The 14,460-nt window shown below is 46.5% G+C and overlaps 3 protein-coding genes across 4 annotated transcripts; all 3 read left to right on the top strand.

Moving 5' to 3' along the window:
- The first annotated feature begins 1,953 nt into the window (after positions 1-1,953).
- Positions 1,954-2,843, top strand: LOC117835750 (uncharacterized). The gene has a single exon (XM_034715077.2). It carries the CDS (start codon positions 2,182-2,184, stop codon positions 2,686-2,688), a length of 507 nt encoding a protein of 168 aa, XP_034570968.1. The 5' UTR covers positions 1,954-2,181; the 3' UTR covers positions 2,689-2,843.
- A 469-nt stretch (positions 2,844-3,312) lies between these two features.
- LOC117838536 (uncharacterized) lies at positions 3,313-9,228 on the top strand. 2 transcript variants are annotated; one of them, XM_034718597.2, is made up of 12 exons: positions 3,313-3,665; positions 4,232-4,274; positions 4,462-4,515; positions 5,120-5,183; positions 5,422-5,478; positions 5,560-5,654; positions 5,757-5,795; positions 5,876-5,964; positions 6,241-6,319; positions 7,320-7,367; positions 7,797-7,976; positions 8,999-9,228. In XM_034718597.2, exons 1-11 carry the CDS (start codon positions 3,445-3,447, stop codon positions 7,875-7,877), a joined length of 870 nt encoding a protein of 289 aa, XP_034574488.1. In that variant the 5' UTR covers positions 3,313-3,444; the 3' UTR covers positions 7,878-7,976; positions 8,999-9,228. The 2 variants fall into 2 exon arrangements, with proteins under 2 accessions (XP_034574488.1, XP_034574487.1); XM_034718596.2 differs by having other exon boundaries at positions 3,316-3,665; positions 8,586-9,228.
- A 1,550-nt stretch (positions 9,229-10,778) lies between these two features.
- Positions 10,779-14,364, top strand: LOC117838534 (uncharacterized). Its single transcript, XM_034718595.2, has 2 exons — positions 10,779-11,832; positions 13,788-14,364. Exons 1-2 carry the CDS (start codon positions 11,035-11,037, stop codon positions 13,989-13,991), a joined length of 1,002 nt encoding a protein of 333 aa, XP_034574486.1. The 5' UTR covers positions 10,779-11,034; the 3' UTR covers positions 13,992-14,364.
- The last annotated feature ends 96 nt before the right edge of the window (positions 14,365-14,460 follow it).

Raw genomic sequence — 14,460 nt, 5'->3', positions numbered from 1 at the left:
ACATGGCACAGTAGAGCTCTATCGGACATTACACCATATACAAGGCACGCCTGGTTGACGTACAATATGAATTACGCATCAACAATTGAACAGGAGACAGATTCGATTCATGGAAGTAGTTGAATGGTAAACCAAGTAGCATCAATCAAGAAACCACAAGATGAAAAACAACAACCGTAATGCAACACGAATTGCTCGACAAACAACAGCTAGTCGCACGGTGACACGGACTACTGATCGAATGGCTCACTCACAAGCTGGACTGGCATCAAGAAACCTTGAGAAGGTACGTCGAGATAGACGCAGACGTAATGTGATTTGCTCGGCTGCCTCCAGCCTCTCCTCCGTGGCGTTAACAGTAAGCAGCAACGACGATTTGGAATCGCCCGGCCTAATCCTAGTCCTGGCCTCGATGTACACGACATCCTCGTCTTGCAAGCTCAGCCTGGGTGTAGCACTGACCAACTTTTTCAAGTCTGCTAGCTCGTTCACCCCGTCGTTGTCCGGAATCTTCCGGAGTAGGCAAGAGGCCGAGCTCCTCGAGTCGGCAGCGAAGATGTTGTCCGTGTCAGCCCTGAGACTGATGCCCCGGTGGACTGAGCTGGTCTCCCTCTTCCATACGGTGGCCGTCCAACCATGATCGCCGGTGGCGCCGTCCAACCATGATCGCCGTAACGGAGCTGCAGCTCCACAAACCTGATCACGCCATTGCTCATCGTTGCGTCCCGGAGCTCGACAGGAGAGGCTATGTCTAAGGGCACGTCGCGGGGTGGCGGCACGGGCCACTGGATCAGCCGCAGCACAGGCTGCCCGTCGTCGAGCCACTCGCACACGCTGCTGAAAAACTGTGCATTGCTCCTAATCTTTAGTACCAGTTGGTTTTTGATCCGGTACTAATATGGTTCTAACAGCTAGTTCACCAGGAGCTCTCCACGTAACCCCTAATTATTTGACCCAGTACTAAGGCCCCCGTACCGAATTTTTTCACAACCTATACTAAATGGTATACTAAATGGGGTTAGGACGCTTTCCCCAAAGAACGCCGCGCAGGTCGATCCATGCCAACGAGCCACCACCGGCGGCGACGGCCTTAGTAGGTGTGTGCATCAGCTCCTCGTCGTAGGTCGTCTCCTCGTCCCACGAGAACGTGGCCACCCTAGAGCTCCACGCCCGGGTCTCCGACGAGAAGATGAAGATCTCGAGCTTGAAGCTAGGATCCAGCCGCTGGACGGGGAAGACCACGGGGTAGTCCGGCACGGCCGGGGTACGACGCCTACCTGTTTGGGGAAGAGGACCTTTTGGCAGGGCCCGGGACCAGGTCCAGCGACGGCCACCAGGGGCCGGCTCGGTAGACGAAGTAGTCGATGACGCGGCCGCGGCGGGCGATGAAGAGCATGCGCATGACGACGAGGGCCCCGGCGGCGTTGAGGATCTGGGGGCTCCCGTTGAAGCCGCGATCCTCCTCCAGGCCGGGGCAGTGGACGAACCAGCGGGAGACCCCCGGCGGATCGACGAGCTCGAAGGTCACGTCGACGGCGCGCCCGGCGCTCGTCACGCCCGTCGCGGTCGTCGCGTTCCTGACGTCGCCGAAAGACGCCAATTCTTCCGGAAAGACCCAGGCAGGAGGGCCGCCGGAGAACCGGCGGGCGGCCGGTACGGGGTCCGACATGGCGGCGGATCGCTGGAATCAAGCTGACTGCATTGGCGGACGTCATATATAACGGGGGCGGTCCGGCTCTGGCTCTGCTTCGGACAGAGGCGGTCCGTTTCCGAGTCGGATTTGTTTACGGAAGTAGCGCGCGCAATCAGGACGCGTGCACTTTGAGATAATTGGGCACGTGCAATCAGGGACTTCTAGTCCAATTACCCAATCAACAACAAGATTTGTGCAATGTTTCTTCCAGTTTTTCTACCTGTGAATGTGAACATTGAGAAAGTGGGGTGGGAGGGGAAGGGACGGAGGCACGGAGGAAGAGGAACGCTCGCGAGCCATGGCGGCGCCCTGGATTATGCTCCCATGAATGTGCCCATTTGATTTCTGAAACTGAAGCCTTTTCGTTGCCTGCGTCTCTTAGCTTACTGCTTTCATCTCGTATAAATACGGCCGCAAGCCTCAGGTTCCCACAGACGTCGCACAACAAACAATCAGCGCATCGCTAGCCAGCACCACCACCATCGTCCATGGCTTTCCCCGACATGCCCTTGGCCGTGCTCTCCTGCCTGGCTCTGCTCGCCGCGACGGCGGCCTCGCACCGTCCATCGCCGCTGTCGACGGCGACGTCCGCACCCGTGCCGGCTTCGGCGCCGGCCGTGGCCGGCCTGGTGGAGCGGCTGCAGGGCGAGGGGTCGCAGCAGTGCTGGGAGGCGCTGGTGGAGATCAAGTCGTGCACGGGCGAGATCATCCTGTACCTCCTCAACGGCGAGGCGTACCTGGGGCCCGGGTGCTGCCGCGCCATCCGCGTCGTCGAGCACAGCTGCTGGGCCGCCGACGCCATGCTGTCCGTCATCGGCTTCACCCCCGAGGAGGGGGACATGCTCAAGGGATACTGCGACGCCGGCGACGACAGCGGCGGCGGGCAGAATGGCGCGTCGCCGCCTCAGCGTGCTGCCGCAGCCGCCAACGGCGTTGCTGCACGCGAGAGCGTCGCTGCTGTGGAGGGAAGGAAGAGCGCCTCGGTGCACCGTTGATCGTGGTGTGGCTCGATCGTGTCCACGCCCATGCTTGCGGAAGTAGTAGCGGTGGTCAGGTTCTCGTGAGACTGGCTGGTGACGGCGTCTTCTCCGGGTTTTGTGTAACCTGAGCGGCCTTGCCGAGATAAATAAACAGTTGAAATTCTTTTTTTTTCGGGGAAACAGTTGGAAATCTTACTATTTCGTGATTGTGAACTTGGCAAATCAAAATTGTGTAACTAACAGGTTACGCTACGCGTCCAATTAACATTCTGACACGATCTTAAACCGCAAACGATCGGGTGGCCTTTTGACACGGCGAATCACAGAATAATCACTTCCAAAACCGACGCTAGTTACAGTGCACTAATCTTTACCACAAAGTGGGTGCCATAGCGATTCAGTTCTGGGTTATCTTACCAGCCCGTTCTCTCTCGCCATCGATCGGCGGCCGCGGGGCTGAGGTCGGCCGGACTCGATCATCGGATTCGCTTTCGCAGCCGCGCGGAACGACGACAATCAGGCCAGCTACGGCGGGCCCGCGCTGTCTGTGACACAGGCCGCGGCGGCAAGCACCACGTGAGCGGTGCGGGCCGCGCCGCAGGGCGGATGGGGACGCTGCCCGCGGCCGGCCGAGGAAGGCTGGCTGGCTTGCCATCGGGGTTGGGTCCCACGTGAGCACCGAGCGTGCCGGTGCGGAACAAACGCCAAACAGACGAGCTCACAGCCTCACACGCTCCCGCGCATCCTCGGTCACGCCGCCGCCGCCGCGAAATGCCGACGACTACGGGACCACGCCTGCCGCTGCCGCCGCCGCCGCTCCTGCTGCTGCTCCTCTTCGCGGCCGCCTGCAGCTGCGGCCTCGCTGGCGCGGCGGGAGGCGGGCGCGGAGGCGGCTCCTGCGATCTCTCCGTCGAGCGGGGCGGAGCGCTCTACAGCTTCGCCCTCGCGGCGCCGACGCCAGCGCACCGCCACGGCGTCCTCAGCGAGGACGGGTACGTGACTAGCTATGCCACTGCGCGCCTACGACTGCTAGTGTGCGCTTTAAATTGGTTACTACTTCCTCTGCGTCCATCGGGACAGGGATTGGCGCAAATTCCTTTTTGAGGAACCGATTGGCGAGGAGGCGTCCTCGCGCTTCGCGGTGACCTCGGGGCCTCCTCGTGCGCAGCGGCCGCGCAGCCGCGCGTCTCGTGTTTGACGAAATGCTCGTCCTGTGTTTGGGCGTTGCTGAAGTTTTGACTACCTCACCCCACTTGCTTTGTTACGCGGAATGATTGGTTAGTATATCGAACTATATCGGTACCCGAGCACGGTGTCGCAACAGTCGACAGATTTGTGCATTCGTGGCCTGCTTCTCCATTTTAAAAAGCAAGTGGCATGCATGGCTTACTTGCTGAAATTAGAAGCTAAGACCTACGAACCCATTGGGCGGCAGGGGCAGCCTTTGGAAATTAGAAGGATGCCCTGACAGATCTTGAAATGGATCTTGAATTGCATGTGTTGTGTTACGGTACCTATGTTGAGTGTGTCCTGCAATAATTCCCATCTCGTGTTTCAGGTTTTACAAAGTGGCTGTGAATGATTCCACACTTTGGTTCCAGGTTGGTTGAAATAGGATACTCTTTTCTGTGTGATCGTAGTTTGCATATGTAGGTGTAGTTTCCACATTTGGAAATGCTAATATGATAAGCTGGCAAATAACTGAAATGGACCTTTTGAATTTTCTAAAAGGAGCTTTTGTGGTTTGGTGTTCCACTAATGACGGTTTTATTTGTTCCACGCGTGCAGCTGTGCGATGAAATGCTATTCAACTTTGACCCACCGATGTGTCTTAATTGTGAGGTATTCCCTTAATCTAGCTATTTCATCAGTTAAATGCACGCTGTTCAGATTTTTTCCCCCCTAGAATTTCCTTTGCGGATTAGCATGCGTGTTCATGCCTGTACATCAGCATGTAACTTTCATGCTTGTGTCTGTTTCTGTGTTGCTTTATCTGGACACTGCTTCAATAGAAACTTCATTAGCTGTATTTATTATGATTGGTCCAAAGGGGACATTTTATCACTGGTAGACTTTGCACTTGTCCATCAGAAGTGCATACTTCACTGCACGTTTGCAGTTAGCTGAATTTTCACCGTGATAAATTCCCTTGTCAAGGACCAGCATCATAGGTGTAGTGATAGCATGGGCATACTTTACTTTTTTTTCTCTTTTCTCGAACACACAGGAGAGTTTCGTATCATTATATTAAGAAGAAGAAAGGGTCTGGAAACCCATACAGCACCACACACTCACATGGACATACTTTATTGCTTGGAACTCTGTCATTTTTCTAATAATGTAGGCTCCTCTGTACCTTTGCATTGAGTGTTGTCAAAGATTCTATTTTTTTCCTCGTTTGTTACTTTAATTCTGTTTTGTTCTAACTATTTATATACCATAATAGGACTGCGGCGGTCCATTGAGGTGTGGAACCCAGTGTAGTGCACTTGTGTCAAATAATATGGGAGGTAGCATTTTTCTCTCCTGAGTCCTGATTGGTTATGTTTTCAGCAGTCCTTTTACCCTATTATATCCTTAATTGTGGATCCGGAATGATACTGGTGGAACAACAGGTTCCCCATTTGCATCTTTCAAATGATTTTAAATTTTATTTTTCAAATATCAATCGGAATTGCTCTATTGTCCTCTTTTGCTGTTGGCGCTGGTTACTGGGCATTAAGTAACCTGCATTTTTTCTGTCTGCAGGGTATGATGTTTGCACAACCATTGGGAGTCTATCTAAATCCCATATATCTCTAATTGGTAACAATGACGTACAATTCTTTCAGAACTATCTTTGCTGCGTGGAACTAACATGATTTTTTTTTGTTGGGGGGAGAATAGATGAGAGTAATCCTCGAAAGGGTATTGTTGTTAAGATGTTCTCGCCAAAGTGTTCTATTTCTGTTTCTGTCCTTTGTGATTCAAGTGTAGCCCAAGTGAGTAGATTCCTTCATTTACAGCTCCTTGAAGTTTATGTTTTATCTGTTTCTCTATCTCCTCTTATTTTACCTTGCTGCTTTATTTCCTTCCATTCACAGGTACCGGACAAATTTGTTGTATCTGGTCGTTGTGATTATGTGGGTACACAAAATTTGCAATGATGCAATTTTCTACAACATATTTTCTTCTAAGACATTAACATAATTGTACCTCACAGGCTACAACATTTAAGCACCCTTCTGGTTGTGCAAGATCTGTTTCTGCTTCTGGAAGTGGCTGGGGATGGTTAGGCACTTTGTTCATAACGTATGTTATTCTAATTGTATATAGTTATGAAACTTGAATTTGTTATCTTAGACCATTGGACTACAGTAGGAAGAAATTGTGTCTAGCTCAACTACTGGAAGTTGTGGGTGTACAGCCCCAGCCTCCAACCACCTCAGTTCAGTCCATTGTGCCTGTTTTCTTTATAATACAAAATTATAGTCTCTTATATGATACGATTTCTCATTGCTCGCAGAGTTTCAAATTTTTTCTCTCTTTTGGTAGTTCTTGCCTGATTGACATCCAGCTTTTCTGCAGAATTATGTCCCTTCTTGGAGGGTACATTTTGCTTGGAGCAGTTTACAGATATTATTTCCTTGGCATTCATTCTGTAGAGGTAAATCTAGTATTTCAAGAGTCTGCCAGTTTATATGCCTCATCCATTTTGTTTCAAATTATTTGGAGTACAATATTAGCTTTCTCGGTTTCTTATCTGTAAGCTCCAGTCCATAGCTTTGATGGTTAGAGTTAGAGGAAAATTCTCATTAACTCAACTCCCACTAAACAGATACATCTACAAATGCATCTGTGTGTGCACATGCGCGCGCATGCATCTTGCATGGTATTGTAAAGAATATTTTTTCTGAAACCAGTAGAGAGAAGTACCATTTTGTCCCAACTTTTGTATTATGTCATTTTTCATTAATGGTCCCAGCTTTGGGAATTGGCTCAATAAAACTTCTACTGAATATTTGTTAAAATTTGTATTAGTCTTTGCCAAAAAGGTTGAGTTATTCCAACTCCTCAATTTAGACTTTATCTGAGCCCAATGTTTAGAGACAAAACAATGCCTTAAAATGTTTAATTGTACTTAAGTTTTACCGAACTTCAAGTTGTGGGACCAAAAGTTTTATCTCGTAATTGATTCAATTCTAGCTTTGCATTTCTAGTAGATACGTAGCAGTAGCGAAAATATTGATTGCTATTATAAGGATCAGTTTTGAAGATAACAAGGTCCACGTGGCTATGAAAATAACCGCTTTGATCATTCTACTTGGATTTCATGGAAATTTGTATATTCCATCTGGTTTCCCTCATTTTAATTGTTTGTTTAAGAAATGCATATAATTTAACAACACGGTGAAACTAACTGAGAAGTAGAAAGGAACTAAAAGAATATAAATATATCAATTAATAAAATACAAATAAAAAATGTAAATTATAGCACGCCCTTTGTAAAACGTTAAACGTTTGTATGGAATTTTTTGTGATATAAAGTATCAATCCTCACTTGGCCCTGATATTTCTGTGAGCAGTCAATTTATGAACCTGTTCCATCAATTTATTTATCAATCCTTTCAAACCACTTCTTGTCTTACTCTGTTCTTATATTCTAGGCCATTCCAAACCTGGATTTTTGGATCAGTTTGCCCCGACGAATTAAGGTAAGTTTAAGGAATGTTTATATTCACTTTTAAATGATGTCTCTTCTCAATTGCAAGCTGCTTGATGCAAGTGATTTTGTTGCATTGGTTCCCTCTTTTCTTTTATTTATATGTCATATTTGCTCTGTACATCTGTAAATTACCAGTACATCCAGAACTAATGATATAGTGCTAACCTTCTCACAAGATGAGTGCAGTGAGAAGTAACTGATACTTGTAAACAAGTTTCAATTCTAGCAACTATGTACCATAGGTCTTCAGTATTTATTTAGTTGCAGTAGCAATAAGAAACATGCTGTTTTTTTAAAAAAAAATGGAAAAGGTATTTAGGCATCTTATAGGTCTCTGTTGAAAATTCCTAGAGCTCCTTTACTTGTGTAACATCATACATGATATGTAACCTTATGGCTTGCTCATCCTTTCGTCCAGACCATGTTTGTTCCTGCAACAAGAAGCCGCATAAGTTATAACAGAGATGGTCTAGGCGCATATGCCCCTGCAAACCATTGAGAAAGTGGCGTTGAAGAAAGTTTATGGGCAGCCATACAGTTAAAACACATGTATGCATTCAATGGCAGGACAAATCTTTGATCTTTGCCAAGGAACCAGGTACCGTATTTTGTCTTTATCTTATCCCTTGTGTTAGTTTTGGGCAGTATCTGATTGAACTCTCACTGGGAATTAAAAGTCTATAGTGATTGCAATTACCATAAGCAGGTTCATATATTACCTGTAATTAGGTGTCTTTTCTTTCTCTTACTTCCTTGGGGTGGCCCAAATAGTTGCTGGTCAACTATTATTTCACACAAAGTGGAAATGTTGTGCTCATAGCACACCTGCACTATCATTATTCAGACATCATGGTTATGATTCATTTTTCGTAAGTTTGGAATCATTTTCTCTCAAACTCACATAATGTACACATCGGTCTGAACTAAAACGTAGAACTAGATAATATTTCTGTACATAAATATTTTCTCACCATGCGAGTAATAGTCAAATCAAATGTGATGGGCTATTTATTTCCGGTTTCCTTTCCAGAACTGCATTTCCTTATAAAACTAATCCCTCCATTTCAAAATATTAGTCCACCGAGGAAGGTGTAAAAATAAAATACTACCGTTAAATGGAGAATCTACTGATATCTAATAGATACAAGTATGAATGTATGATATTACTATGTAATATATTGCATTAACTCAACATTTTGTTTCCTAGGAATGCAAGTGGGACTTATATTATGAAAGGGATGGAGTATTTGTATGCCTTGCAACAACAGTTCTGATGAATTGTTATCACTTTGAACATGTACTATCATCAGCCATCAAATGTGTCTCAAGGTTGATGTACACTCTCAAAAGCATCACTTTGTTAATTATTGCAAATGATGTAGAGCAAATCCCTGCACCTTTTAGACGGCTACGATAGTACGTTTATCTAGATGCATAAGTTATTGTGCATATGATTGGTTTAATTTGGAACCATGAAACTGAATGTGTTTTTTTGCACGTCTTGTTATGAATTTTCTTAGCTTTTCTGCTTGGTAACCTTTGTCACGAAGATGACCTTACAATCTCTCTGTCCAAAGGAGGGCAATGATAAGCAACTCTTAAGTCTCTGATAGTTTTCAGCAACTAGATGCTTGTGACCTGGGCATGGGCAACAGAGAAGAGAAGATTGAGACCTCCAATTGAAGGCTATTACTTTGTTCTAGTATAACATGTGGAAGCCACATGTCTTCTGGCATTGGCCACAACTTTCTGTAGATAAAAATTCTGATAGCTAGAAATATGTTCATGGTAGGTGGATCAATCACTCTTTGTAAACGTGGTGAAAGCAATGTGATGCGACTTTATCATGAGCAGACGACCAAGGACCAAATTAGTACGTGGAAGGATGGTAATTTTGCTTAATTTCTTGCCATTCCTTTAGCTCAGAAAAATCAATGCGACAATTTTTGGTGCGGTAAGGCAAGTAGGAATCTCTTAAATATTTATATTTCTGTATTGTTCATTTGTTGCCTTCCTTTAACAACTTGGAGCTTCCTTTTCTTGCATAGATAAATATTCTTGTTTCCGCTCTAGTATGATCTTTGTGCACTGGTTGTTTTCAGAATATGAACCTAGCCAGATAGCTTCGCCTGAACAGAACTGCTGTAGTGTAATTGTGCTACGCTTTGCTTTAGACCCTGGTGCCGATGCCCCATTCCGATGTGATGGTATATTGGAAATGAGATCTTCTTACTTGGAATTGACAGATTCCTCTATAATGGCTTCTGTGACATTTTGATGGTTGCTCATTCTTTTGTCTGTTCTATTCTGTTTTACCCAAATGTTAATTACACTACGGCCTTCATTTTGGGGTGAACTTGTTTGGAGTGTTCATTTGTGGTGCAATTACAAGTCATCGTATGCTGTTAAGAGTCTACCTGAGGTAGAACTACAATGGGATGTTTTTTTTGTACTTAACAAAATGACATGCTGTCGTCCACAACAAAAGTGACGGGAAAGAAAGAAAACCTGATTCCTGATGATGGTTGATTATTTATATCAAGAATCTATTGGTTATCATTATAGTTTTTCTTTTAAGACTATCACCGTGTTAGTTGTGCTGCTTTATATTCTATTCCTGCTGCTGCGAATTGGAGAATGCCCGCATGGCTAAAAGAGTTACGGATGGGGTGCCTAGCCTATCTGTAGAAATCAGGAACGAGTAGCATCTCTAAACCTTTACAGATAATGTCTATATTATAAGATTTTCTCTTTGCCAGGTTGCAAATTCGTGGCTTGTCTGTTTGCCCTTCCCTTTTTGGAGAGTGGCTGTTACGTGTACCACTAACTACCAGGCCACCACTGGGTCGTGCTTGGCTGCGTATGCTATATTTTTCTCCCTAGTTCCTGGAGGAACATCCAATAAGTCTCACATACCAATGCAGCATTAGCAAGTTGCTACCAGGCCTACTGTGTCACTTGACTTGTTATTTGTCTCTGATGGACCATATGATCTCAGATCATGAAGTTGATGGCATACAGATCCTTGCAAGTTTTGCAGGTTGACCTGCAGATCCTCATCTTGGACTTGCCTTTCTGCTTGCCGTTTCTTCCAAGCGAATGCCAATATGCCACTCACAAAGGCGTCAACCTTCCAAATACAAAAAAACGTCCGGAAACAAACAATCACCCACCATTTGTAAATCAGAATCAGACCCCGACTTGATCTCTCCAGCTGGAAACAAAAGGCAACTTCTCCTGCTTGTAAACCAAATTATATCAAAACAACTCGGATTCCTGATCCGGCCTGCTAACATCATCAAATTAAATCAAATCAATCGAGGAACAAAGGAATATGCAAAAAAAAAAAAAAAATCTTCCTAGTGCCCCTTCAGGGGACTGAAGAACGGATTCCCCGAGAGGAGAAAAAACTTGGGGAAGGACAAGAAAAAACTTGGGGAAGAAACTGCGACACGGGCCGAGAAGGATGCGCCGGGATCGATTTGACCTCCGCCTCCTCTTCCTCCCCTTCCCCTCCTCCTGCTGAATGGCGACACCCTCCTCCCCCTCAAATCCCTCCACCTCTTTATTTCCTCCTCCTCCTCCTCGTGCGCTCCCCGTGCTCCGCCCCGTGCTACCCGGTCAAAACCCTAGCCCTACCGCAGCCGCCGCCCCCCATGGCTGCGGACTACCGCACCCCCGACCGGCTCCTGCCCGCCGCCGCCGAGGAGCCGGCGGCGCCACCGGGGCCCCCGCCCAAGCCGGTGCTTAGCGCCCCCGCCGTCCCCGCGGCCACCCACGACGGCCTCCGCTTCTGGCAGTACATGCTCGCCGGCTCCGTCGCCGGCGTCGTCGAGCACACGGCGATGTTCCCCGTCGACACCCTCAAGACCCACATGCAGGCCGGCGCGCCACCCTGCCGCCCGGCGCTGTCGCTGGGGGCCGCCCTGCGCAACGCCGTGGCGGGGGAGGGTGGCGCGCTCGCGCTCTACCGGGGCCTCCCCGCCATGGCGCTCGGCGCCGGGCCCGCCCACGCCGTCTACTTCTCCGTGTACGAGTTCGCCAAGTCGGCCCTCACCGACCGCCTCGGCCCCAACAACCCCGCCGCGCACGCCGCATCCGGGGTGCTCGCGACCATCGCCAGCGACGCGGTCTTCACGCCCATGGACACGGTCAAGCAGCGGCTGCAGCTCACCAGCAGCCCCTATACCGGCGTCGGGCACTGCATCCGCACCGTGCTGCGCGACGAGGGGCCCGGCGCGTTCTTCGTGTCCTACCGGACCACCGTCATCATGAACGCGCCCTACACCGCAGTCCACTTCGCCACCTACGAGGCGGCCAAGCGGATGCTTGGTGACATGGCCGCCGACGAGGAGTCCCTCGCTGTGCACGCCACGGCTGGGGCCGCAGCTGGAGCACTTGCGGCGGCGGTCACCACGCCGTTCGACGTTGTCAAGACGCAGCTACAGTGCCAGGTGAGGATCTTATGCACTTGATTTGCGATCTGACCAAAGCTGTGATTTTTAATGATCCACGACAATATTGGAACTGATTTGAGTGGTTCGTGATGGCTTACTCGCCAAAAGGAGGGATCTCTTATGCTGTCTAGCTGTCCTATTCATCTCCAAGATTATTGGAAATAATTTGCGCTGCAAAGTTAGTAGCCTTTTGTGTTCCTTCGATCTGCTAGTGGTGATTACTGTTCTCAGGATGCTCCATAGCACTAGAATGGAGGCCTACTGACATAGGGAAGCAACCTTTTTTGTTCTGCCAAAACTGGGCTGTGAGATGCTAAAAGCTCAGAAATTTTGAAGCATCTTGTAGAACTCCTACTGAGCTGCCTATTCCAAATAACAGTTCTTGAATGTACAAGTTTTGAATTGTTACCAATCCAATTTGGACTGGCTATGGGCATTGCAAGTTGTCATGGGCTTATATATTCTGGAATTTGTAAATGAATGGATTGTTTTTCTTGTGAACCATTGAACCTTAAGTTGGATTGTAGGAATTGCCAGATGTCTATATAAGGACTAGTTTGTGTTTTGTTGCTTCTGGCTCAAAAAAAAATAGGAGAAATTAATGTAAACGGGACAGTATAACTGTTTGGCACTGTATAGCTGTTGCCAAGACCTGACGTGCAATTTTTGTGAAAATTGGAAGTGAAATTTGTATAAATCATTGATTGACCTTTGATTTTAAGTTGGATTGTAGGGATTGCCAGATGTCTATATAAGGACTAGTTTGTGTCTTGTCGCTTCTGGCTGAAAAAATAGGAGAAATTAATGCAAATGAAACAGGTATAATTGTTTGTCACTGTATAGCTGTTGCCAAGACCTGACGTGCAATTTTTGCTGAAAATGGGAAGTGAAATTTGTATAAATCATTTATTACATACATGAGCAACTTTGTAGTTTGAAGTTATTTTGGAGCTTCACATATTTTTACTGGGCAACCTTCAGACACATTTGACTGGCCTCTATCATCTATACTGTTTATACTTGACATGACGACAAATTGGAATTCTAGATTGCAGTCTCCACCGATTGCATGTTCTCTCTCTGCTCTCTTGTTTGTTTCTGTCCTGGTGAGATATGCTGTTTGTTTGACTGGTTGTCATGTATGCCATGGCTCTTTTTTTATTGAATTTGCTTTCAGTGTGTTTGAAGAAGTTATTATGATTGCACCGTTTGTCCCATAGTTCATAAACTATCAAAGTGCGCATCTGGATCCTTTTCAAGTGGTTTACTCTAGGTCCAATTAAGGGCCTGGATTCTCACTTGGGATGAATCACTTGAAAAGTTTAAGGATCCATGTGCTCACTTTGATATTCATGGACATTTATTAGAGTCCAGGTGCACTTTACTCATTAAAAATAAGCTATCCATTTTTGCTAAACACCGGCGTTCCCCTTGACCTCCCTGTCTTGTTTCTCCCTCATGAGTTTCCATGACTGATTCCTCCAGCCTAAAGATGCTATAAGAACAAGCGGATACACATGAACGGAACATAAAACAACAACCTCAAAGGCTTTTTCCTGGAACATATGGACCAGTGGGACCTTGCTTGAATATTGTTTTAACTGCATGTTGTTTTATTCTTGATTGCACACTGACATTGTAGTACTATTTCCTAATCTTATGGAAAGTCATCAAGTGCAGAAACACAATTAATTAACCATAAAAGTCCTTCTCTTTTGTGTAATCAACATGAAAAAAAAATCCCAATGGTGCCCTTAAACCCTTTGTTTGTGGTTCAGTTGGAAGTTGCCTATTTCATGGAAATACTGCACGCCTGCACCTATCACCATCATTCTGTTTTTTTGGCACATATATTCAATTTCACTATGGATTGTTTCTAAAAGTTTTGTTTTTCTTTGTTAATGTTATTGACCTGCCTGTTTCAAGATAATAACGCTCACTTTGGTGATCAGGGTGTCTGCGGCTGTGAGCGCTTCTCAAGCAGCTCAATAGGAGATGTGTTTAGAACAATCATAAAACGAGACGGATATTCTGGGATAATGAGGGGATGGAAGCCAAGAATGCTGTTCCATGCACCTGCGGCTGCGATTTGTTGGTCCACGTATGAGGCCTCAAAGTCATTTTTCGAAAGGTTGAATGAGGAAAGGCGGAAATAGTCCGAACATTTCTTGGAGTGGCATGTATTTTTCTTGAAGTCAATGTACTTCTACACAGAAGCATACTCGCTCAGCTGACAGAAGATGCAGCGCCGGGACACATTTGTTGTGCTGTTGTGTGCCCCAGAGCTGTCCTTTGGGGGAATTGAGATGTGCCGCGCGTCAAAATCTGTCTAACAAAGATCTGTCCGTACCCTGTATTTCATTTCAGATAAGTTGATGTATTATTTTCCTGCCCGGGGTAGAGGCAACAGTACTAGAGTAATATTTTGCAAAGTTTGATCCGAACCACTCATCAAACTATCCATGTAATTCTGTATGGCCTCCTGCCTTGTGCTGGTTTTTTTGATAATGCAACAGTGGTTTTGGTTTAGTTACCACATGCTAATGTGATTGTACACTCCATTCTCCAGAATTGAAACGAATGAATGATTTAACCCGAAAGTTATGGTTGTGGATGCATATGATA

Source organism: Setaria viridis, chromosome 9 (assembly GCF_005286985.2).
Source record: "Setaria viridis chromosome 9, Setaria_viridis_v4.0, whole genome shotgun sequence".
In the NCBI taxonomy this organism is placed as follows: domain Eukaryota; kingdom Viridiplantae; phylum Streptophyta; class Magnoliopsida; order Poales; family Poaceae; genus Setaria; species Setaria viridis.
Note: the sequence above shows the minus strand (reverse complement) of the source record. Positions and strands in the feature narration are given on the sequence as shown.

Bases quoted from the DNA above. Each gene is read 5' to 3' on its own strand.
- LOC117838534 (XM_034718595.2), top strand. From the start codon at position 11,035: ATGGCTGCGGACTACCGCACCCCCGACCGGCTCCTGCCCGCCGCCGCC. The intron at 11,833-13,787 runs GTGAGGATCTTA...TTTGGTGATCAG, and splicing joins AGACGCAGCTACAGTGCCAG to GGTGTCTGCGGCTGTGAGCG.
- LOC117838536 (XM_034718597.2), top strand. From the start codon at position 3,445: ATGCCGACGACTACGGGACCACGCCTGCCGCTGCCGCCGCCGCCGCTC. The intron at 4,516-5,119 runs GTATTCCCTTAA...ATACCATAATAG, and splicing joins CGATGTGTCTTAATTGTGAG to GACTGCGGCGGTCCATTGAG. The intron at 6,320-7,319 runs GTAAATCTAGTA...CTTATATTCTAG, and splicing joins TTGGCATTCATTCTGTAGAG to GCCATTCCAAACCTGGATTT.
- LOC117835750 (XM_034715077.2), top strand. From the start codon at position 2,182: ATGGCTTTCCCCGACATGCCCTTGGCCGTGCTCTCCTGCCTGGCTCTG.